The sequence below is a fragment of the Nycticebus coucang genome, chromosome 23 (assembly GCF_027406575.1).
Source record: "Nycticebus coucang isolate mNycCou1 chromosome 23, mNycCou1.pri, whole genome shotgun sequence".
Classification (NCBI taxonomy): Eukaryota; Metazoa; Chordata; class Mammalia; order Primates; family Lorisidae; genus Nycticebus; species Nycticebus coucang.
The window spans coordinates 31,377,931-31,403,934 of NC_069802.1; the positions used below are offsets into that span (position 1 = coordinate 31,377,931).

Consider the following 26,004-nt stretch of genomic DNA (forward strand, 5'->3'; position numbering starts at 1 on the left):
GATGAAAATTTAATACAGTCACTGAACAATTCCACTTAATAGGAAAAGAATACAGACTAGATAAGGCATACTTTCATGTATAATTCTGAAACTGTCTTAACTACTTGGGAGAAGAAAAAGAAAAATATTTTTAAAACTTCCAGATCTTTCAAAATTCTCCTTTTTAAAAAACATTTTTCTTTGTATTCACTCATTCGTTTACTTATTTATTCAAATAGATGCCATTGCTTTATTAGTCTTTCCATATTAGCTTTTCTTTTTTTTAGCATTGAGATATTTATTTATTTATTTTCATTAAGTCTTTTGTACATAGATCATAAATACATTTATGCCATTTTCAATGTGTTGATTTTTTTGTACAAATTGGAGGGCTTACATTATACTAATCAATATAGCTTTCACCTCATTTACCCAATTATAGCATTAGGACATTTGTGTTCTACACATGATAGATCCAACTTGTACTTGCAGTGTGCTCCATAGGTGTGGTCCCCCTACTCTCCCCTACTATCCCTCCCACCCCCTTCCCTCCCCTCTCCCTCCCCTTCACTGCTTCATCCTAGGCTAAAGTTGTGTTTCATGTTTCGTATGCAAGTGTGAGTGATTATAAATTGATTTCACAGTAGTACTGAGTACATTGGATACTTTTTTTTTCCATTCCTGAGATACTTTACTAAGAAGAATATATGAGCTTATTTCTTAAGTGTATACACTCATTAGCCAAAGTCTGGTATTTGCCTGTACAACAAAAAAAAGGAATGGTCCTCTCTAAAGTCATTAAGCAACTAACGAAAACCATGGTAGTTTACCCAAGCCATTGGCACTCCTGGTGGATTGTGAGATTGGCTTCTGATTCTTCCTTCCCTCGCCACAATCTTTGCTAAGGTTCCTCATGGGAAGAATACACATCTCATCTCACTGGCCTTGGCCTTGGTTGTATAACTCAATTTTTCCAATGGATGTTAGCCCATGTGACGTAAGGAGAGGCTGTAATGGTTTGTTGTCTTGCTTTTTTGTGCCCTTCTCCCATCTGCGTCATGACAGGAGTCCCCACATAGCCACACATCCCACATGAGACATGTGGAGGGTAAATAAGCCCGACCTGTACACCAGAGCGAAGCCTACTTAGATCTAGAAAATCCACAGGTCCATCAAGTTGAGAATGAAAAAGAGAAAGGGAGATGTTTGCTGTTGTCATAAACCACAGAGGTTCGGGAGGTTAAGTATTAAACAGCAGAACTAAGGCAATAACTGACAAATAGTGTCCCAGAGCAAAGCCCTCCACATTCTGGCCCACCAACTCACCTAAAAGTGTAGTTTCAGGTACACTAGATTTGAAAAGACCAGTCTGTGAACACAGTGTTTCCAGCCCGTTTCTCTGTTACTTCATCATTCAGTATAAAGGCATAACTAAGGATCACCAATCATTTAATGCAATGATAAACACAAACATGGAAGATGAGATAAACAAATAGAAGAGCATGGAATCCTAGAGCAAATGGTTCAGGAAGGAGAAGTTAACTGAAAACAAATTTTAATTACTATCTTCAGATATATTTGAAAGGAAAATGTACCATAAAGCAAGAATAAGATGCTATGGAGAAGTATGGTCATTATATTGCAATGTACATATGGAGAGTAAAGACATTTTTGTAAAAATAAAAAAAAAAATCAGAAGAATAGTTTGGATTGTAAAAATAAAAAATTCCACAATGTAGAGAAAAGGACAGCAATGAAAAATGTATAAGAAAAATAAGAAACAAAGAATGACTGATTAGAGTATAAGAGAGAAAAGGGAAATGGCATTGGAGAAATTGTCACCAAAATGATAATAATAATAATAATTGCCCAGAGTTGAAATATGAATCTTCAAATTTAAAGATTCATTGTAAAATTTCAGCACATCAAAGATCAAGAAAGATTAAGAACTTCCAAATAATTTTTTAAAAGGTCTTGCTGTAAATTGAATGTTTTCCTCGAAGTTCATGTGTTAGAAAGTTAATCCCAAATGCAACAGTATTGAGAGGTGAGAGTTTTAAAGAGGCGATTAGGTCATGAGGTCAGCTGTAATGAATGGATCAATGTCCTTATTATAGAATGGTTTTTAGCATAAAAGCTAGTTCAGCCCTCTCTGTTCTCTCCCAGATCTCTCTCCCCCTCCTCTTCACTTTTTCCCTCTCTCTCTCCCTCTCTCTCTCTCCCTCTCCCTGACGCACACTGGTCCACATGATGCCTTTTGACTTGATTCAGCAAGAAGGCCCTTGCCACGTGCAGGTCCCTCAACCTTAGACCTTTTAGCCTCCAGAAATATAAGAAATAAATTTCTATTTCTTTATAAATTACCCAGTCTCTGGTATTCTGCTATAGCAGCACAAAATGGACTAAGATATTCCTATAAAGGAATGAATATCTAAATGCCATGACATTTTTCATCTGCAATTCAGGATGCCTGCAGACATCAAAACAATGCTTTTCAAAATTCTGTATAAAATGTATTAATCGATTGTAAAGGTAGAATAGGAAAATATTTAAACCATATAGACTAGGAAAATTTACTTATCAGATACCTCTTTGTAGGAAATTCCTGGAGAATATAATCCTGCTCTGTGAAGGATTATCCGTCCATATCAGAGTAAGAGGAAAGAGAATATTTAAGAAATTTGCAAGCATCCTTAAAAATAATTTAAAGATTCCATTAGGATTCACAGAGCAGGAAGACAGCAAGGCAATTAAAATCCTAAATAAAATTTGAAAAATTAACTAGTAGGCTATTCCATGAATATACCCATAACAACTTTTATTGCTTGTCAATGTTTAGGGTCAACCTATGATAACGCATAGACTTAAATATGGTTACAGAGTAAATTGTAAGTGTTACCAAAGTTGATGTGAAAGTACAAAGAATGTAAAGTAGCAGCTGAGAGTGTAAGAAAGAGCGAACAGAAGGGTAATGGTGCTAAAAACCTTTATCAGAATCAAATATCTTGCCTGTGGCACGTATACTTCCAAAATTGTAATCACCATATTAGTTTGCTAGGACTGCCATGGCAAAGAACCGCAAACCAATTTGCTTTTATTTTATGACATTTTTTTCTTTTTTTTTATTTTATTATTTTTTTTTTTGTAGAGACAGAGTCTCACTTTATGGCCCTCGGTAGAGTGCCATGGCATCACACAGCTCACAGCAACCTCCAACTCCTGGGCTTAAGCGATTCTCTTGACTCAGCCTACCAAGTAGCTGGGACTACAGGTGCCCGCCGCAACGCCCGGCTATTTTTTGGTTGCAGTTCAGCCGGAGCCGGGTTTGAACCCGCCGCCCTCGGTATATGGTGCCGGCACCTTACGACTGAGCCACAGGGGCCGGCACCTTACCGACTGAGCCACAGGCGCCGCCCTATTTTATGACATTTTTTAAGATGTAGGCTTTTACTTTCCTATTTGACTACAACAAAATCAAAATTAAACTAGGTAACTCATAATTATGGGTAGCGAAAGATTACATATTTCTGTGTAGCTGTATACAATTCTCATTATGAAAGAGAATAATAAAGTGAATAAAATGTAAAAAACAAACAAACAAACAAACAAACAAAAAATTGGACAAATTTCTTTTCTCATGGTTCTGGAGGCCAGAAGTCCAAGTTCAAAGTGTCAACAGGGCTGGTTTCTTCTGGGTGCTCTTCTTAGCCTGCAGATGGCTGCCCTATTGCAAGGTCCTCGTGTGGTCTCTTCTTTGTGAGCTCATATTCCTATTTCCTTGCGTCCAAATTTCCTCTTCTTATACGGACGCCAGCCAAATTGAAGTAGAGACCATCCTAATAGCCTCATTTTGACTTAAGCACCTCATCAAAGGCCCAGTACAGTTACATTCTGAGATGCTGGGGAATTAGGGCTTCGACATGAATTTTGGGGGGGGGGAGGAATGTATTTCAGACCATAGCGATCACAAATGCACTAAAAAATATGTATTAAAATAGGGATGTAACTTTTTTGACAGGGAGAGGAAGGGGAAAATGGAAAGTGTGATAATGTCAAAAACTGAAGTCAAGAAACAGTGATTAACATAGAATTGAGAGACATGGCGCTGAGGGCTGCCATGTTCAGTTGTTCAGGTTGTTCAGGATACAATGGAACATGGCCATCCTAACTGACCCTAGGAATAGCTATCAACATCGACAGCTTAAAACGTTAAAAATAGTTTTCTCTGGGGAAGAGGACTGGGTTAGGGAAATGATGACTATGATTTATTCATTATAAAGCACTCTTTATTAGTCATAGGTATGTAGTACTTTGATTTAAAAAAATCTTAAACTCCAATAAATAAATACATACATATTTTATTTCTTCTTTTCTGCATCCTGCCCAATTGTAATCTTATAATCATTACAATGGACAGACTTCTCTTTTCCTTATCTCTGGGCTCTTCTAATCCATCCCACAACACCCCTAGTCTCCAGATTAAAATATGGTCATGCCACTTTCCTGTTTAAAATAGATTAGTGATCCTGCCATTCTGTGTGTGATGTTCCTTAACCTTGGGGACAATATCTGCCCTTTGCCTATCCTTTCAGTCTCTTCACTATTTGCTTCATTATTCTCACTTATGTCCCCCCTTAAAATGAACTCCTTAAGGTTTCCCCCATTCATCATGCTGTATCTGCCTTTAGTCTAATACTATCTGGTTGAACGTCTATTCCTTCTTTTAAACTCCGGCACTCTCTCCCCCAAGCCTAATTGCCTTCACTTGGCTTCCTTCCTTCTTCTTCTAATCCTTTATCCCCAGGTTATTGGCTTTAGGCAAACTCATGAGGGGATTTGATTTCCCTCTCTCCTTTCATGAGTTCTGTTCCTCGATGCTGGTTTTGTTTTCAAACCTCATGTCGTTGGAAGTAGCCTTTAGTGGAAAAGAGTAAGGGTTTCTTCCCAAATTTCTCTGTGGGTCATTTAGAGACACAGACTAGGCAATGTGCCTATTCAATCACTATGGCTAAGGGGATGCAATGTTCTGATTAGCCAGTCCTGAGCCACCTGCTCCAGTCTGCAGTCAGAGGATGGAGTCAATTCCACAGGAAGCAGGTAAATTGAGACTAGGAGAGGGGGTGGTCTTTGGGGAAAAATCAAGATATAGTTTCCAAAAAGAAGGTCTACAAATGCCATGTTGACATACACCTTGATTGCAAGAGGAGCTTCTGCATCTGATCTGTGAAGACCCAGAACTTAGTATGGCGCTTGACCAACATGAGGTGTCTAAAATATTCATTGAATTTTTATGTGTGAGGTGTTGCTTTCTGACTAAAAGACACTTTTTATGATAAAGTATAGACATTTGACATTGACATTTTAAAATTAAATCACCCAGTCCATACAAATGCAAATTGTTTAGGATATGTCTGTGAAAAATAAACTGAATTTTTATAGCTGTACATAAATTCTAATCATACTAAATTTGCAAAATAAAATCCTGTCACATTTTTATATATACTGCAGTTTTGTTAGAACTGAGAAAAATCATGAAAAATCCATCCCAAAGTAGTTGACATTTTGGAGGGCTTTTTATTTTATTTTTATCTTTCGTAACCTAAGGAGTGCTCAGAAACCAACGCATTAAATGAAAACGCTGCTTTGGCAATAAGTTTTACAGGATTCTCAAAGTGCCAAAATAAACTCTTGGATCAAGGGATTCATAATAGAAAAAAAAAATCCTTCTTTTAAAATATATTAAAAAGTACATCTGAAGATTTAGTCTCAAAAGCAAGTCTGTGCGAGCAAGACTTCTTTGAGGAATAAAGGTAAGCTAGCAAATACTCTGTCTTAGCATGTTAGCATCCCCCAACAACATGATGCAACTATTTCATTAGCTGCACGTTGGTAGCTTGACTCTTCTCGCTCTCTATTCTTAGGAGAACCTATCTGGGCAGCTAGTTAATGCTAACAAGCCAAATTCTTTCTTCACTTCTTCCTGCCAAGTAGTACCATAATTGTCATCAAGACATGTTCATCTGTTTCATATTGCTGTAACTCACGCTGAATGAAAGCACCAGTGTGATGTGCCATTTCATTTCAGTTTGTATTCTTGAAAAGTATCAAAAAGAACACTTCTTTTTATTCCCTTTTCCATATTGTAAGACTGTGAATAAATGAGCCTTGTCCTATTTGATGCATTGTACTATTTTATTGGAGGAAGAAAGATAAGTGGAATGGAAAAGGGAAGGTTTTTAAGAAAGGAAATGGGTAGAGAGAGGGAGAAAATGGAGACTCCACTTGGTAGTCTATACAATCTTTCCCCATCCAGAACTGCTCTGTCCTATATGTCCTTTGTCCACGGAGACTGTGACATATGGCTGATCTGAATTGAAATGTACTATAAGTGACATTTCAAAAACATAATACAGAAAAAAGTATGTAAAATATTTCAGTAACTCTATGCTGATTAGATATTGAAATGATAATGTTTTAGATATATTGGATTAAACAAATACATTCTTAACATTAATTTCCCTTTTAATTTTTAAAGAGAGCTACCAGAAAATGTAAAGTTCCACACGTGGCTTGTATTTCTGTCTTACGTTATATTTCTGTTTAATGGTATTAGTACACGAAAGAGAGATGGAGGGAGGTGGGTGGGGCCTTGGTGTGTGTCACACTTTATGGGGGCAAGACATGATTGCAAGAGGGACTTTACCTAACAATTGCAATCAGTGTAACCTGGCTTATTGTACCCTCAATGAATCCCCAACAATAAAAAAAAAAAAAAAGAAATTAGAATGTTCAGAAATGAAATAAAAGGAGATACGAAGTCATATTTGACAACCTTCAATGCTATATTTTGTTTTGAAAGGCTTGTTTAAAGGAGTGGTTGTCCCTCTAGTTGAGGTCAGGGTAAAATAGATGATTTTTTTTCAATGCAGTTGCTATTTGTTTTTGCCTAACTGTGTATATATATTCTACTTCCTTTTTCTGGCAATGGTGAGCTGGTGTTTCCCTGAGAAACCTTGATTTGGAAACCACATGATTGAGTGAGGCTGACTCATGATTCTAGAGTTGAGCATGTGACTCAGACCCAACCAATCAGAATATTCTATTCCCCTGCCCATAATAATTAACTCAGGAAATTGATAAAATTGAGTCAGCTCCAGGATTTTCAGTAACTATAGAAAAAAAGGTTTGGCTAATCTGGGGGATTGAATCTGCAACTACTGATGGTCACCTTTTACAGCACATGGAGCTATCTGACCTGAGAATGGAAACAACCAAGAAGAAAGCAGAAGTTAGAGACAAGGGAGACAGTTTTTTTTTTTTTTTCAAATGTCTGAAACCATTCTGTGAGTAAGGTTACCACCTGTAACTTTTCAGAGTTTTACTAAATTCTCTTCCTTGATCAAGAAAATTCAAATTTAATTTCTGCTCTTCAAAGTCTGAATAATACAGAATAATTTTAAATGATTAAGTAAATAGTCTGCGTTCATATAATTGAACCAAGATTCATAAAATTTTTCTATGTCCAAGTAACTTCTTTGGGTGCTGGTGGAGGAAGGCACAAAGTTCATTATTATTATTATTATTATCAGTCATTCATTCATTCATCCATCCATCTAGCAAGTGCTCACTGTGATTATTCTGTGACAGGCATTATCTTAAGCACTGGAGAAGATGAGTACAGCCTTTCTGGAAGGAAGTATGGAGAAACCTCAAAGCACTCAAGCTACACCTCCCATTTGATCCTGCAATCCCATTACTGGGCATCTACCCAGAAGGAAAAAAATTCTTTTATCGTAAGGACACTTGCACTAGACTGTTTATTGCAGCTCAATTTATAATCGCCAAAATGTGGAAACAGCCTAAATGCTCACCAACCCAGGAACGGATTAATGAGCTGTGGTATATGTACACCATGGAATAGTATTCAGCCATTAAAAAATGGAGACTTTACAGCCTTCGTATTAACCTGGATGGAAGTGGAAGACATTATTCTTAGTAAAGCATCACAAGAATGGAGAAGCATGAATCCTATGTACTCAATTTTGATATGAGGACAATTAATGAAATTAAGGTCACAGTGGGGGTGGGGTAGGGGAGAGCAGAGAGAGAAAGAAGGAGGGAAGGGTGGGGAAAGGAAGAGCAGAGAGAGGGAAGAAGGGAGTGGGGTAGGGCCTTGGTGTGTGCCACACCTTTTGGGGGCAAGACAGGATTGCAAGAGGGACTTTGCCTAACAAATGCAATCAGAGTAACCTGGTTTATTGTACCCTCAATGAATCCCCATCAATAAAAAATTCAAAATTACAGACATTGAGAGCTTTAATTTTTCTAATCACCTATGTGATTGTTGCTAATAATTCCTATTCTACCAGATATCCTTCCAGTTTTCAATTTTTCTCAAGTCCAGCTTATTACACAATTTCTGCTCCATTTGGTCCCAGGAAATTCTACCTTGGATCCCTCTATCATCTTACTTGCATTTGGACTTGTTACTTTCTGAGTGTGCTCTCAGCTCTCATCTGTAACTATCCTTCTTCACTTTAGGAATTTCTTTACCTTTCTTGTGTTGGATTCCCATTCCCATTTCCTAGATACTTGTCTTCTTTTTTATAGGAAAGCATGTCGTTGAAAAGGAATAGGGTATGTGGTAGGTCAATGTTTTGAGAACTTATGAGCCTAAAAGTCCATGCTATTTCCACAATTTACTGATAGCTTGACAGATTTTAGAAGTCGGGGTTGCAGGTTAAAGTGTTGAAGATACTGCTCCATTTTCATCTACTGAGAAGTCCAATGCTATGCTGATTTTTTTAATCTGTTGCACCTGCTCTATTTTTTCTCTCTGAATGTTTATAGAAGTGTCTTATTATTATTAGTGTCCTAAAATTGTATGATTATGTGTCTTGGAGGAAATAAATTAATCTGGAGTCTCATTTCCCTCACTTTCTGGAAACTTACTGTCGCTTTGATGACACTCTTCCCTCTATTTGCTTTATTCTCTCTTGTGAAACTCATGTCAATCAGATATTGGATCTTCTGGATTGATCCTAAAATTCTCTTATCTCCTATTATTTACGGTCATCATTTTTTATTTCATTGACATATTTTTAATTTCTGAGAGCCCTTTCTAGATTTCTCATTGTTCTCTGTTTCTATAGCATCTTGTTTCAAAGTAATTCTTCTTTTTTTTTTTTGACTTTTTTTTTTTATTATTAAATCATAGCTGTGTACATTAATGTGATCATGGGGCACCATACACTGGTTTTACAGACCATTTTGACACATTTTCATCACACTGATTAACATAGCCTTCCTGGCATTTTCTTAGTTATTGTGTTAAGACATTTATATTCTACATTTACTAAGTTTCACATGTACCCTTGTTTTTTTGTTTTTGTTTTTTTTTATTTATTTTTTTATCTCTTTGAGGTCCTTAATTATAATTAATGGGAGGTTTTCTTCTACTCTCTGCAATGTTTCTGTTTTTCTCTGAGTTCCTTTTACCTGTTTGTTTTGGTCTCTTTCAAGTTGGATATTTTCCTCAATAGTCAGTACACATCTGTGAGTGAAGTCTCAAGATTTCTTGAAAGCTCTGTGTAAGTGCGTGAGTTTTGTTTGATGACTGGTAGGCTTTACTAAAGTGTGATCAATCAGAAGGCCAGCTTTTCATTGGGGAGACATTCAAATGTTAATATTTGTAAGTTTTTTCTCTGAGACTAAATTTCTCCTGAGAAGGATCTCTGGTTTCCTACTGAAATCTATAAAGCTGAAAGACATAAATCTAGTTATATGTGTTCCAAGAACAAGTCAGTAAATTTTTACTTAATAATCTGTGTCCAGTCTATAACATCAGCCCCACCCTCCACTGTGCTTGGTGTCCTCAAATCCATAATCTCTTCAGTCTAATTTTTATTCTACAGAATACATTTCTTGCAGAGGGTGCCATAAAAATGCCTGGCTGCATTATGGTGGAGACAAAATCTAGAGGAGGTGTTGGCTCTCACAGCTCCTTATACAATGTTTCAATCCATCCCTAGGCTTTCTTTTTATATATATATATATATATTTATTTATTTATTATTGTTAAATCATAGCTGTGTACATTAGTACAATCAACATCCCTAGGCTTTCAGCTCCAACTCTCACTTTTACAATTATCCCAGTTCCTGGGATCAGTAGATAAATAGATTGGCAGAGGCCACTGATAATCAAACTAGATTCAGAGTTTTATATTAGATTTTTTTTTTCCAAGTTTCAAGCTTATGGCTTCCATAGTATAAGAGTAAGAGGAAGACAATTTTGACTATTGAATTTGAAAGCTTATAATAGGATAATATTAGACTGTTGTTTACCTTCCACTGTCACATAAGTGATTGTTAATCATAATTTAATCTTATTATAATTTAAATCTTCAAATATCACATATTTCTGACCAAGTTTAAGGCACTAAAGGTTTATCAACTCCACATTTTCATTTTTACCTTTTCTTTACAAAGGAAGGGTCATGACATAATTCATATCTATTTCTAGATGGATGTTAATATATGTATGGGTCATTATCAAATTTCACAGTTTAGGGCAGCACCCTAAAGAAGTGCCGGCCCCATATAATGGAGGTGGCAGGTTCAAACCCAGCCCTGGCCAAAAACTGCAAAAAAAAAAAAAAATTTTTTTTTCACAATTTAAAGAAACCTTCCTTATGGTAATAAATTAAAATAAACTTCCTTAACCCAATGGATTTCACATCAGAAGCTTTATTACTTGACCTCTTTATCATGAAACATTAGAATTTTATACTCTTTTCATAACAAAATATATATTTCGTATATGCTGAAATGGAGGGCCACATCCTATTGTCAACAGCCTGGCAAACAATTGTCAAATTCACAAATTTTTCATATTTTGGCATCCATAAGGCATTCGAGTAAGTAAAGTGATATGCTTTATTCACATAAGATATTATGACTTAAGTTATATCAGGAGTTCAACAAACAGAAAGGACAAATTATGTTAATTTCTTGGTTTAAACTATAACTGCTACTACAAACTGTGAGCATGTGACCTCCTTTGTCACCGTTTTGACATCAGGGATGAAAAATAAGTTTGGGTTTATTTGAGTAGAGCTTGAAAAAAGGAGTGGGAGTGAAAGAAGTCCTATTTTTAATGTTTATTTTATTAAAAATCCTAATTTGTTACTCTTTCATTTCCATACAACCGAAGTTTCTTTGCTACCAACTAAGTGTGGAATGAAGGTATACAGAGATGGCCCTGATGTCTCGATTTACAAGGTGGTAGAGAGGAACAGTGAGGTGCATTGAGAAATAATTATCATTTATGAAAGAATATAGTAAGGCCCATTTTAAAAAAGTATAAAGTATTTTAAGAGCACAGAAAGTGGTAATCACTATCAGTTGAAATGTGCTGAATAAGCTCAGCTTGGCATGTCAGATGGCCACACCCTCGTGTGGGTGAATGATAGATCAAGTACTGGGAGACCATAATTTTGTGTAGGCATCACCATCTTCCCCCATGTTATTCATAGCTCCTTCTACAAATCAAATAAAATTCAGGTTTCTCAGTTTCTGATTCCTCACTAGGTAGTTTGATCACCTTCATTTCTGTTCTCCGATGAAAAGTAGTAGTTAAATTGGAAAAGACAGAGAATTCAAATTCTAATTCCACCAGTAACTAGCTTGGTGATGTTAACTTATTTAAGTTGCTTAATTTTTCTGAGCCAATTTATATTTCTTTCTTTCTGATATGGGGATAATAATAATGAAAATACTCAGGTTAAGGTAAAGGTTACATAAATTAATAATGTAGTGTAAGGGCCAAACAACTGATGGGTCTTATTATAGCAAAAAGACTCAAATTAGGAATCAGAAAATTGATCTTCCCTTTGGATATGGTACTTACAAGCAATGTGACCTACATAAATTGCTCATCCTCTCTGGGCCCCAATTTCTCCAATCTGCAAAATTAAAGTATTGACCTAGATGATCTGTATTCCTTCTAAACTGTAAGAGTCTAGGTGCTATAGATGACATTTTTATTTGACTTTGATACTGAACTGTGCAATTGGATTAAATTGGATCAAATTGCCATCATTGAGCCTCTCTTACATTGAAATTTTATTAAAAGGCTGAAAATGAAAGTGGTAATAATGCATTAGGCCAGAGGAGTGATTTCAAGTGGACACAAAAAGAATAGTGTTAAATCAGGTCCTTTTATCATTTCCAGATGCAAGAGGTAAATGGCGATTAAATTCAGGCACCAAACTCAAAGGTGCATGATTTTGTTAAAAAAAAAGAAAGAAAGAAAACATGCTGCTTTTCCTAATTTTGTATTAATTATCCTGACAGTTTAGGGTCTGAGTCTTCCTAATGTAATAAAAATTGTTCCCAACTATGTGATATTTACTATGAAGATGGTTACAGGGTATAACAGTAATGTTTAAAAGACACCCAAAGGTTGAACTTAACAAAGAGCACGAAGAACAAAATCTGAGGTGCTAACATGAGATGGGTGACAGTCATGACTAGACCAGCTATTCTGCCCATTCTTACATATGCTAAAAGTGACAAACGTTTAGTTTGGATATGATACTAAGGATACTCTTAGACTAGGGAGATGGTAAACATCATAACCTAAGAAATGAAGTAACATTACATTTCTGTGTCTTTGATTATTGCTCCCTCTTACATAATTTTATCTATGTTCTTACAAAATGTACAAAAAGATGTTGATGGTATGTGGAAATGGATCAAAAAGACAAAATTATCATCTATTTTAGATATCTCTAACTATTTAACTGCAATATTGTAAATAAATACACCCAATATGATGGTGTCCACAGAGTTCATAGTCCCCTAAGAAAGAAAGTGGTGGGAAATCTTTGACTCATGCACCCCTCCCAGATGAATCTAAGATGTTTGTATAAAGTTTAGTATAATATGATTGCATGATTGATTAGAAATTTTTCTGGAATGGGGCTTTGTTCCATGTTCTAAATAATTAGCTAATTAAATTTGTCTCTGATTTTCTTCAGTCTCCGGTCAGTGAAGTGTAGCATAGTTCAGAATTAAAGGAAATGTAGTAAAATGTGGATTTTTAAATACTTAAAAGATAGTTTCTCTTGGCCGGGCACAGTGGCTCACACCTGTAATCCTAACACGCTGGAAGGCCGAGGCAGGTGGATCACCTGACCTCAGGAGTTTGAGACCAGCCTGAGCAGGAGTGAAACTCCCATCTCAACTAAAAATAGAAAAACTAGCCCAGGCATCATGACTGATGCCTGTAGTACCAGCTACTAGGGAGACTGAGGCAGGAGGATCACTTGAACCCAGGAGTTGGGAGTTTGCTGTGAGCTATGATGCCATGGCAATGGAGTTAGACTCTGTTTCAAGGAAAAAGAAAGATAGTTTCTCAACATTATAACATTTCTTAGTTCATCAATGTATCTAAGAGTTGTGCTTTACAATTGTAACATCCGATGCATACAAAATTGTTTAGATTTCATTAAATTATAAAATCTACATTTTTGTGTTATATACTGATAATTATATAATTTAGTAGGTATTTTACGATCCTACTAGTACATTGAATTTCTTATATTTGTTACAATGTAAAAGAAAAGCTTTCATTTTGGGTTAATATCTGAAAAAACATTTCCCTATTGTGGAAATGTGAATATTTCAAACTACTCCAATTTACTTGTATTTTTATACCATGTTCTCCTATAATGCACCACAGGCTTGGAATTGACTGCTAACTGGTCAAATAAATCAATGAGTTGTTAACTTGCTCATATAATATCTATTCTTAGTACTGTGTAAGGACTCTACAGATGTGTGTTTTAGGTGAATGACAGTGAACTTGGATGGATACCTATGGTACTGTGATTACAGCAATGACACCAGTTTGTTCACACCTTTCTGTATCCATTCCATTAGTGACTGTCCTCCCACTCAGACTTTGTGCTCAGCCTTTTTGATTTGCTTTGGCCAACAGGATAGTAGAAAGCAAATATGACTTGAAAGGCACTTACATAATAGTATTTATTCGTAACTCTTGTGCTTCACAAGTAGCCACTGTGTAAATTAGCTCTATCTAACCTCTGGATGATGAGAGACACATGGCTGTCAGTCATTCCCACTACACAAGGAAAAAGGGAGACAAACTCTGCACCAGAGTGAGGCCATCTTAGATCATGCAGCTTTCAGCATTAGCAAGTCCAGCCAAGCTTTGGAGTGTCTCATAAGCAGAATGGCCCATCCGATCTGTAGACTTGACAGTAATAACAAATGGTTGTTCTTTTTTTTTTCCTTTTTTTTTTTTTTTTTATTGTTGGGGATTCATTGAGGGTACAATAAATAAATGGTTGTTCTTTTAAGCAACTACATTAATTGGTTTGTTATACATCCATAAATGATTGATACAACATGTATAGAAAGTAGGTAGCAGAGCAAAAATATCTTTCCAAATAACATTAACATTTCCATCTCATATACCTGCTGTTGTATCAAAATCCTTTGTAACTGGATTTTCAGTGTAGGACACAATCTTGGACATGATCCTTTTCCTATCTTGGGCTTTACAGAGATTCCAAACATTTAGCAAATCATTTAATAAATACTAATCACCAAGTGAGTGCCTAGCCCAGCACGAGAAGCTTACAGTATAATGATTAATCAGCCAGACTCCATTTTTTATGTTCACGGGGTAATTATAATATACTCTGTGATACTTGTTATGGAAAATTCCTTGTTCGTCTAAGTGAGCTGAGCTCCAAAGTTAATTCCATTTGTGTATTTCACCATGTCTACCCTTCTCCCAGAAATTCTAGAGGAGTGATATTCTTTAGTTCTGTTCATATCTATATTTCTCTTCTTTTGGAGACTATGGTAACATTGCACTTCTCCCAAACTTTGCATCCAAAGTGCACACAAATTATTTCAAAATTTGTAGACTATAAAAGTGGCCACAAATTATTTCTTTCCCTCTGTCCAAACTTCTTTGCAATGTGACTCACAGATCCTTCTATTAAGAGGTAGAATCTAATTCCCCATGTTGACTCTAGGATTGGCTGTGTGGCTTGCTTTAGCCTGTGGGACCATAGCAAACGTGACTGAAGCCAAGACTCAAAAAGTGCTTATGCATAGGGGCTTGTTCTTTTGCTGCTCTTCGGAGCCCTGTGTGTCAGTTACCATGTGAACAAGCTAGGGCTAGGTTCTTGATGATGATGGATATCTGACCTGATTGCTTTGTTGTCTCAACTGACCATCAGTGAACGACCCCTCAGAAACAGAGCTGCCTTGCTGACGCGCAGCTGACCACAAACACCTGAGTGAGCCCAGCAGAAATGTCCAGCTGAGCCTAGCACACATTGTAATTCCACAGAAACATGAAGTCAAATAGTTGATGTTTTAAAACTATTAAATTTGGGGGTAGTTTGTTATGTCTGCAAAGCTAATTATATCACTCCTTTGAAGTTAGCCTTGGCCATATAACTTGCTCCATTCATTGAAATATGTCACTTCTGGCAGAAGCCTTTAAGAACTGGACTTGATTCAGCAGCATCATTTTCTTGTCATGGTGAGTGGGGAGCTTCCAGATGGCAGAGCTCTCCAAGTCTTGGTCCATAAATGGATATGGGGAAGTTATTTCCATCCTTTCGCACATGGACTTTTGGAGGACAGATAGTAATAAATCTATATATTAAACCATTGAGATTGTGGGTTTACTGGATTTGGGGTTTCTTACTTGAGATTTTGAGTTTGTTTTTGAAGCATAACCTAGCCCATTCTGACTAATACAGATATTGGCATGTAGAAGAGAGTTATAGTTATAACAGAAAATCTAAAATATATGGCTTTAACTTAGAGACTCAGTGGGCAGTGGTAAGGAAACTCTTATTACAGGCTGGAAAGTTACTGATACTGTGGTAAAATATTTGCTAAAACTGTTAGTGTGAGTCTCTCATTCTTTTGCTCTCCAATAGCAATGTTACCATGTGCTGTGGCTTGAATTTGTCCTCCAAAAACCATGAGTTGGAACTTAATCCCCAATGAAACAGTGTTGGGAGGTGGGACTTAACAAGAGGTGATTAGGAAATAAGGGTTAAGTAAACAGATTAATGCTATTATCATGGGATTTTATTCATGATGGTGGGAGAGGGTTCTTTATAGCAAGAGTAAGAGTTGGGCCCATTATAAAAGGGCAAGTTTGGCCCCTTTTTACTCTCTTGTCCTCTCCTTGCACCTTCAGAATGGGGTGACATAGCAGGAAGGCCCTTGCTACATGCCAGCACCTTTATCTTAGACTTTTCAGGCTCTAGTGCTATAAGAAATGAGTGTCTGTTCTTTATAAATTACCCAGTCTGTGGTATTCAATTATAGCAACATAGGATGGACTAAGACACCATGGTTATTTTGTCCCTATTTCATTGCTATATGTTGAGTGTGTGTACATGTGTGTGAATAGGGGGCGGGAGTAGATTCCGTCCCTTTTTACGTCTTCACAACAAGGGAAACTTTATCTAGTTCTAACATAGAGACTACTGAGCATCTCCCAGAGATGCTGAACATTGAGATTGATACCATTACTAAGTAGAACTTTTGGATTCTTTCACTTTGTGATGATTGAATGTATTTTGTAGCACAAGGAAAGTGAATTTTAAGCTGGTGACTAGAAGGAAGAATCACAGTAACCCTTGGTGCCGGTCACCAATAAATTCTGGTTATTTTCCTTCTGGGAAGGAAGGAAGACACAACATCAACACCTCGAACATAGACATACCATAGTTGGCTTTGGTCAATAAAGTGGGAGAACTGACTTGTATCACTTTTAGGAAGAATGAGTTTGCCATTCCTCCTTTGCCCACCACACAAGGGGAGAGGCTCCAGAAAGTCTAGCCTCCCCCCTACCAGGAGATGAGAAGGAAATAGATAAGAAGGAAATAAAATTTGATGTAGATAAGAAATACAAATTTGTTGTTTTAAGTTGCTTTTAAGTTTCAGATCCTCTGTTACCTCACTATACTTTGCCCCATCCTAACTAATGTAGAGCACTACGTGATAAAAGTGAGCATGAAAACTACAAAAGCCGAGTATGTTGGCAGTTAAGAGTGGAACTGATAAGTGGAACCATCCGTTGACAATTCCAAAAGCACTTTCACTAGTGATTTCCAATTGTGACCATTCTAGAAAAGGTGATTATGAATAAGCTTTCAAACTTCATTATTTGTAATTTATGACTACTGAGGACATGATGAGCAATGAAATACTTCTTCATGGGGGGGGGAGAAGGTGGGTAAGGAAAACCTACAAAACAGGGAAGGTGGTACTGATCTAAAAATGTATGTGTTTCCTATAAGAATTAAAACATATTTCGCACACATTTGTGCATAAATTTCCAGTTACACAGTATTTCTCAGCAAGCCCTGGGTGGTTTAGCTTTGATTTGTTCCCCTGCACCTATATAGAAACAAATGCACAATCACACTGGTGCAAAAGTTAAAATTGCAATTGGAGTTATAATCAAAAGAGTCATCACTCTCTAAAGAAGTTTTCTTTTGTAGCAAGGAATAGAATTCATTCTATAAAACATTTGAAAGCGCTCAATACCGTGTCACGCACTCTTCGAGGGTCTGGAGAGTGAAAGATGTCACAGTAAAAAAGTCTTAGTGAGTCGCTGCCCTCCAGGAGTTTACCTTTTGTGGAGCATAAAAAATTTCCCTTCCGCAGTTTTCAGCCAGCTAAATTTAGAACCGCATCTTTCCCCTAATCTTAGCAAATATTCTTGCTTTCCGAGATGTCTTCTTCTTGGAAACTTAAGTCACTCCGGGATCTCTCTCTCTGGACGTTTGGCAGTTATTTTAGGTGCATCCCAATGACCAGCTTGCCCTTTCCTTGTAGAGTGGCACGATGACTGTGACCCCGAAAAGTTTCCAGCACATAAAACACAAAGCGTAGCCTGAAGCCTCAGGAGGGCTGACAACTCTTGTGGCGTCCACCACCCTTTCACCGAGGAGCCTAAGGAAGCTAAAGCAGCCAAGACAGACTGGGCAGTGCGGGCAGCGCAGGGTCCTGGGCTCGGAGAGAGGGATGCTAAGCCCACAGCCGCGAGGCGCAGATAAATTGAAGGTCAGTGGGCTAGTCCCAGTGCGCGAGGCGGCTCGGCGAGCGCCCTCTCTGCTGGACTACAGTGACCGGCATGCACAGCGCCAGGGCGAGAGTTTGGCTTCAGGCCTCTGGCGCAATGCAGCCTGGGAAGTGAAGTCTCCGGACTGTCGGAGTCCCGTCGAGAAGTCATTAAGGGAGGCGTTGCTAGTTGGCTCCCAGAGCACGCCGGTCCCTGGCGGGGCTCTGGGTCTCTTACTCCCGCTCAGGGTTTTCGCAGGCGGCAGGAGCCGTGTGGCTGGCTGGCCAGAGTAAACTCGGGTGGGAGGAGAAGAAGGGGCGTGGCTGGGGAGGCGGGGTCAGCGGAAGCTGCAGGTTGCTTCCTTCTCCTGCGACACCCGCTCCCCGCCTCTCCCTGAGGGAGCGGTGGGAGGCGGAGGGAAGGGCAGACGGAAGGTAGTGACACGTGTCAATCAACCCCCCTCCGGCGGGGGGGGCGCGCGCTCCGGGGCTCGCGCCCCTGCCTCGTGCCTGCGCCGCTCGTATGTAAATGAGGGCGCGTGACGCGAGACGCAGATGGACAAGGGAAGAGAGAGAATGGCCGCCGCCGCCGCCGCTGCTGCCGCCGCCGCCGCCGCCGCTCAGTGCCGGAGCCCGCGGTGCGCGGCGGAGAGGAGAGGATTCCGGCGGGAACTCGACTCTTGGCGCCACCGCCTCATGCACTGTGTAGGTAAGAGAGACGCGGGCCGGGGCCCTGGGCTCTGCGCGGCGACAGCTGCCGTAGCCCGAGGAGTTTGTGGCTGAGGGGTTTAGTTGAATCTCTCGTTCGGGTCAGTTCAATGGGGGAGCGAGATGGGAGCGGCGGCGGCTCCGGCGCTCGCCTTTTGTCTTGGGGGCTCCTCGACCGGCGCAGTCCGCCTTCCTCCGCCTTCTTAGCTCTTGGGTTCCCCAGGAACTGTTAGTTCGGACCCGCTCGCTGAGCCCCAGGGAAGCCGATCGCTCGCGCTCTCCCCGAAACTCCTCGGCGCCGGTCGCCGCCCGCTGTGCGCCCTGACAGGAGGGAGGAAGCGCCCGGCGGGTCGGCGGCCGGGCGGAGGGGAGCCGGCGGGCAGGGCGGCGGGAGGAAGGCGGGCTGGTCCGCGCCCCCGCCGAGCGCACACACACCCCCTTCTTGCCGCCGGGGGCCGGGCCAGACCCGGCGGCCGAGAACCCGGGGACCCGGACCCAGAGACACCCGCCAGGCTCTCGCAAGGCCGAGGCCGCGGGTGGGCCGGCGGGGGGCGAGGGGCGAGGGGCGGCGGGACGTCGCCGGAGGGGCGGGGGCGCCCAACTCTGCCCTCTCGCGCTCCGCGGCGGAGGAGCGGGGTGTACCCCTTTATAGGAAGGAGCCGCTCGAGCGCTGACGGTTGGGATTTGAAGTTCTTCCTCCCTCTTTGGAAGTCTGGACGGATGGGGGTGTTGCCATAGCAACGGCCCCTTTCCGCCCCCCAACCCTGCCGGGGGCGCCCCGACGACGACTCTGCTCCTCTTTCGCTGTCATGTGATGGACTCTTCTTGCACACACACGCGTCGTCTTCCCTCCCACCTGGTTCAGCTGCAGTCCCGTCGTCTCTTTTGGTGGGGTCAGAATCGTTTTGTTTCAAATTTCTGGACTTGGGTCCCTCATCCTGTAGGTTGTTCAGGGTGTTGGGAGGTGGCGGGACTTCCCACCTTGCTGGAGTAGCTTTTCTTTGGTTTGTTTTTCTTTTTTTCCTGAGTGAGACGTGTGCTTGGAGCTGTTATCCAGCAGGTTGGTTTAGTGGGCATAACGGGGGTTACGGGATGGGGCGTGTTGTGGGTATTTGTTTTGGAAGCGGGTTATGGGTGGGAGTGTAACAGAAGGTTGTATTAAGGAGTGGACAGTGACAGCAGCTTGCTCTGCTGGCGCGTCAAATTTGGAGTTGGGGAGTAACCTTAGTGTCTTTTTAAGGAAACAACTCTACTTTATTTTTATGTGTTCTTGCGCCACCTGGCACCCCTTCCTCTTCTCCTACCCCCAGATTTATTTGATTAACAACACCTTAAGCTCCTTTTCCTTTTCTCACTGGTGGAAAGGACTCCTAGTAGGTTTAACTAGTACAGCTTCAGTTTGGAAATGTGCACTGCAGAATGCGATTACTAGGAACATGTACCCCAGAAAGAAGGCTGCTTTGATTAATGTTTAAGCAGTTTACTGTTTTTGTTTTGCCCTTATCCAATGTATTTTGGTCTTCTCTAAGGAAAAGATATGGGAAGTAGCTTTAGTCAAAAGTTCGTAAGTGGAGTTTAGCTAATAAAGTGTAAAAAACCCTCATAATATCTTTTTATATATTTTTAAAAAGCTAAATGTTATTACTGTGCGTCTTATGTGCAAAATGAGACCGTTTTTATATTTATGTGAAGATCTTAACTGAAAACCAATTTAGAAATTGTTGAGTTTTTTTCGGGCAGAATCAGGTAGGTTGACAGCTTTGCAACACTAGCTCACGATATCACTTCTTTTGTCAAAGCACATAGTGCTTTAAGGATTTCTTTCAATTTTTATATTTTAGAATATTTGGGTTTCTTTTTTCTCATTTCTTGCCTGTGTAGATAAGTACGGCTTTGCATCACAGAAATATATGCACTTTTGAAAAACAGTCAAGTTGGGTGGTGCCTGTGGCTCAAGGAGTAGGGCGCCGGTCCCATATGCCGGAGGTGGCGGGTTCAAACCCAGCCCCAGCCAAAAAAAAAAAAAAGGAAAAACAGTCAAGTTTTAATTAAATGAAACACAAAATCACATTTGATGGAAAAGCAAACTAGATTATCTCCTTATGTAGTTGGATATTCAGATAAGATCGGAAGACATTGAAAATTGAGTTAATACCCATATGTCTAATAGGATCTTTACTTTTAGTTTTAATGTAATATATAAGTACCAGATACCATACTCCGTGTGGAAAACCTTTTCTCTGTGTTCCTATTGTAGTTTGGAATTGTTTCCCACACTTCCAGATCTAGTCAGGAGAAACCTACTAAGAGCCATCTCATACTTTGTTTTGTCATTCTTATTTTTAAATAAACAATGAAATCCTTTTTACCAAAGTATATATATACTTGTTGATTGGGCTTTTTCAGTATCATAGGAGTGAAGTACTTATTTATAGCATGAATTGAGATGAAATGTAGTTTTTACAATTATTTTAAGTTACCTTTTGCTGTTAATATGTTTATGTTCATTGCTTTGTAAGTGTATTTATAAAAATCCATATTCCTTTCCCTTTGCATGTGCATATCTGTGTAAACAAATTACATATACATAGATATATTTATTATGTGTGTATTGTGTATTGAATATTCAGGGCTTTTATTACTTGAAATAATTTTTATAAAGTAATATCCTTCTTGCCTTTGGGGGGAAAAATGACTCAAAAGTCTTACTTTTAAGTGAGATATGGAAATTGTAGACAGCATCTCAGGGTTGTACAGAAAATTAATAATTGAGCCCCTAGTGGAAGTTTGAATCTCAGTTCTTAACCTAACTCTAGTAATCTGATTCATTTTATAAGTCATATAACATTCTAATATTAAGGGGAAGAAAGTTATTTTAATTGTCATGACTACTTGTAGTTAGCTGAAAAGCTAAAATGTTTAAGTATTGATATGGAAAGAGATGTTTACTGTTGTCTAATTGTAGCACTCATCTCTTTCTTTACCTTAGATTTTTGACTGCTCTTTGATTCATTCCTGATTTTTCCTTTTAATGAAGTGTTCTATAAGATTTTTGTCCTATTTAATAGCTGTATTTTCAGTGTGGTGCTTATTATAATTTGACTGTTTCCTATAATCATCCTACACTTTGCTGTAGTTTCCAGTATGCTCATGTAACAAATGTCTGAGTATTTACTGGATAAAGTAAATGATATTTTAGCTCTCAATATGATATTGAGCTGTAACAGATAATAGGCCTGAATCTTATGAAATATATAATTAGTATTTGATCAGTCATTACATTAAAAACCATAAGGCCTTGGATGCATTAGAATAGTTTAAAACATTATCAGGACTTGTATGCTTATAGATTATTAGCATATTTGATGGAGAGATAAGCCAATTAAAAAAAAACTTTAATTGTTAAAATATTTTTCTTTTTTTTTTGAGTCAGAGTCTCACTTTCTTGCCCCCAGTAGAGTACTGTGGTGTCATAGCTAACAGCAGCCTCAAACTCTTGGGCTTAAGCGATTCTCTTGCCTCAGCCTCCCAAGTAGCTGGGACTACAGGCGCCCACCACAACGCCCGGCTGTTTTTTTTTGTTGTAGTTGTCATTGTTGTTTAGCTGGCCCAGGCTGGGTTTGAACCCACTAGCTTGGGTATATGTGGCCGGCACCCTACACACTGAGCTATGGGTGCCGCCTTATATTGCTAAAATTTTAATCTTACAAGTTGGAAAAATAGTACAAGGAACTCAGACGTCCTTACCCACATTCACCAGTTGTTTTACATTTTGCTGTATCATTTTTGCTCTGTATCCACATGTATGTATTTTTTGAGCAATATGATAGTAATTTGGAGACATCATACTGCTCCTAAATTCTTCAGTATATTTCCTAAAAGCAAGAACATTGTCTTACCTAATTATAGTGTACTGGTTATTAAAACCAAGAGATTTAATGCTAATATAAAACTACTACCTAATTTATAATTGATACTTAAGTTCTTTCTATTTTCTCTATAAGCTTTTCTTCCTTTACCCCCCACAGTCTGGGATCTACTCTAGGATCATGGATTACATTTGGTCATCATGTCTCATAGTGTTGTTTAATTGGGAACACTTTTCAGTCTTTCTTGTATTTCTTGACCTTGACATTTTTAAAAGTACAGGGCAGCTATTTTGTGGAATGTCCCTCAGTTTGAATTTGTTTTCTCATGATTAGATTGGCTATGCATTTGGGGGGGGGGGCACAGGAATACTAGTCAAGAGATCTTCTATCCTTTTCAGTTCGTGATTTTTGAGATTGATGATGTTGGTTTGTCCCAATGTTGGTAATGTTAACTTTGAAAATTTGGGTTAAGATAGTAGTCGTCATATTTCTTCCTGAAAGTTATTATTTATCCCTTTGTGATTAATATGCAATTTGAGGAACAGTATATTTACATAGTCTCATCATCGGTAAGTTTTGGCATCCATTGATGATTTTCTAACTTCATTTCTTTCATAATTATTTGTTGACATTCTGTCATACAACAGTTTCATCTCCTTTTATTTATTAGGCAGTTCTTATTAGTATGAACTCATGGATTCTTATTTTGTTGAGTGGTTAAATCCATTACTGTCATTATTTTGGTTCTCTAATTGTCCCAGGATTGGCCAATGGGAGCCTCATCAAACTGTTTCGAGCATTTTTCTGCCATAACAGGATATTCCAGGTTCATCTCTTTCTTTACCTGTTCCAGCTCTGGCGTCAGCTGTTTCTCCAACATAGCCTTTATTCTTTTAAGTGGAAAATAGGTAGAGATAAAACAATCTGAGGACCAGGTTTTAGGACTGGTTTTAAATTCTGTTTTCCAGATATAGAATCTGATAGTATAATTATTTTGTCTGAGGTCACAGCAGCAAAACAAAATGGCAAAAATTAGGTTAGAATCATTCTACAAATTTCAGTGTCTTTCCTACATAACAATGTTGTCCAGTAGAAATAAAGGAGAAGCCAAATGTAATTTTAAATTTTCTGGTGGCCACATTAAAAAAATATTTTATTTAACCTGCTATATTCAAAATATTATTTTAACGTTAATCCATATGGAAATCATTAATGAGGTAGTTTACTTTTTTTTAATATTGAGTCTTCAAAATCAGGTATTTTATACTTATAGCACCTCTCTATTTCTATTAGCCACAATTTAGGTGCTTAATAGCCACATGTGGCAAATGGCTGCTACACTAGACAGTTTAGTTTTATACTTGTAGTGGCTTCAGCCAACTCTTGATTACACTATGTCACTTACAATCTATTAACGAAAACCAAACATTGCTTAATTCATCTTTTCTCCAAATCTTTTAATTCAATAGTATGGAATAGTGAATAAGAATATAGGCTTTTGTGTTCTACTAGTATTTGAATCCTAGTGTTACCACTTACCAGTGTTGACAAGTCATTTACCTCTTTATACTTAAGTTTCTTTATCAGAAATTGGAGATAATTGGGTTGTCTTAAAAGTAATTGTAGTAATGTACGTTGATACGTGTTTCCATATAGAAAGGTATTCATAAATATTAGCTGCTTTTATTATTGATTTACACAGGTTATTATAGCTTTGAGCTTGTGTTTGCTAATAGATTCTGGAGGTAATGCCATAGAACTATAAAAAGATGTGGGATATGTTAGAGGAAAAGATAGTAAGGGCTCAAATGAGCTCTGTTCTAGAGCCATACAAATATAGTAGAGTTATAGAATCTTAGGATATCACTTAGACTAATTGGGCTTTTTGCATATGAGAAGACCAAGAAGCATTTGACACCTTCCTATATTTTAAGTACTCTTTTGGCTATGTGATAACGGAATACAAGAACTTAATTTTAGTTCATTAAAAAAACTCAGTATCATACTAGATCTTGAAACTACTCTTTGTTGGTATGTACTCTCTATTTTAGTCTTCCTATTAACCAACTTGGTATTTTGCTTTGGCTGATTCTTGCCTTCTAATCTTTTATCTTACTATTAATTTCTCCCTCCTCTTGTCCCTGTTGCCATGTAAATCCCAGAAACTGGATTGCTGGGACTGGTATGTGTGGGTCAGCTACTCAAAATCTTGGACCGTACAACTATTTTCAAGTGCTAGCAAATATGTTTTCTGTTTTAAATGATGTAAATTGTGGCACCATCTGATAATGTACATTGGACAAATGGAATCAGTGATGCTGATGAGTAGTTGGATGGTCAAGACTTGCACATTTATCTGTAAAACAGGCACATAGATGAATTTTGCATCATATATTTTGCATATGCTGAATGTCAAAGTTTGAAATTTCAGTGTACCCTTGATCTTTTTTTTTTTGTTTGTTTTTTTGGAGACAGAGTCTCACTATGTCGCCTTCAGTTGCGTGCTGTGATATCACAGTTCACAGCAACCTCAAACTCTTGGGCTTAAGTGATTCTCTTGCCTCAGCCTTCCAAGTAGCTGGGACAACAGGTGCCTGCCACAACGCCTGGCTACTTTTTTTGTTGTTGTAGTTGTTGTTGTTTAGCAGGCCCAGGCTGGGTTTGAACTCACCAGCCCCCATGTATGTGGCTGGCGCCCTAACCTCTGAGCTATGGGCGCCAGGCCAACCCTTGATCATTTTATACTAGGAAGGTTAACATATTGCCATGTGTGGGATCAAACAGTGTGTGAATTTTATATTTTGTAAATGTTAGATATGGGCCACAGAGCAGACTTAACGTCATAGCCTCCTCTCGGTGTAGTGCTCTGGGTTTGTGTCCATACTTCCCTTGGCTAGCTACCCCTGTGCACTTCTTCCTGATCAGCTGTGCCCGTGAGAAGTTACTGTTGTATGTTCTCTGTGATCCTCTAACTTGTCTGACTTTCATCTCTAGTCTTCAGTTCTTCTACGGTAGTGTAGTTTGAAGGGGAATACCAAGGATATGAAGATTTTTTTTCTTCATAAGTCTAATCTTTGAATTATAATATACTACTTTTTATGTGAGTGGAGTTCCTTTCTTTTCTTTTTGGAACATACTCCTTCTTTGTGCTGACTAACATTCATAGCTAATAGATAACAGAGCACTCAGGTCATGGGTCCAAAATTTTGGAACCCACTTAACTTTAGTAGAGTCCATACTCAAAGTTCTAAATCTAATCAAGTAATCCTTTCAAGGTTTTTTTTTTTTTTTTTTCAAAATATGATCGAGGTAAG

General features: G+C 38.6%; 1 protein-coding gene across 16 annotated transcripts in view; it reads left to right on the forward strand.

Annotated features, from left to right (window-relative positions):
* Positions 1–18,552: 18,552 nt before the first annotated feature.
* Positions 18,553–26,004, forward strand: part of LCORL (ligand dependent nuclear receptor corepressor like) — a 136,530-nt gene continuing 129,078 nt past the window's right edge. For 11 of the 16 annotated variants that reach the window (XM_053577556.1, XM_053577558.1, XM_053577562.1 and 8 more), the window contains exon 1: positions 18,559–18,822. In XM_053577556.1, coding sequence (XP_053433531.1) covers positions 18,669–18,822 — 154 coding nt within the window. In that variant the 5' untranslated portion in view covers positions 18,559–18,668. Of the gene's footprint in view, positions 18,823–26,004 lie in introns of all 16 variants that reach the window. The other 5 variants (XM_053577549.1, XM_053577557.1, XM_053577559.1 and 2 more) reach the window with 2 other exon arrangements.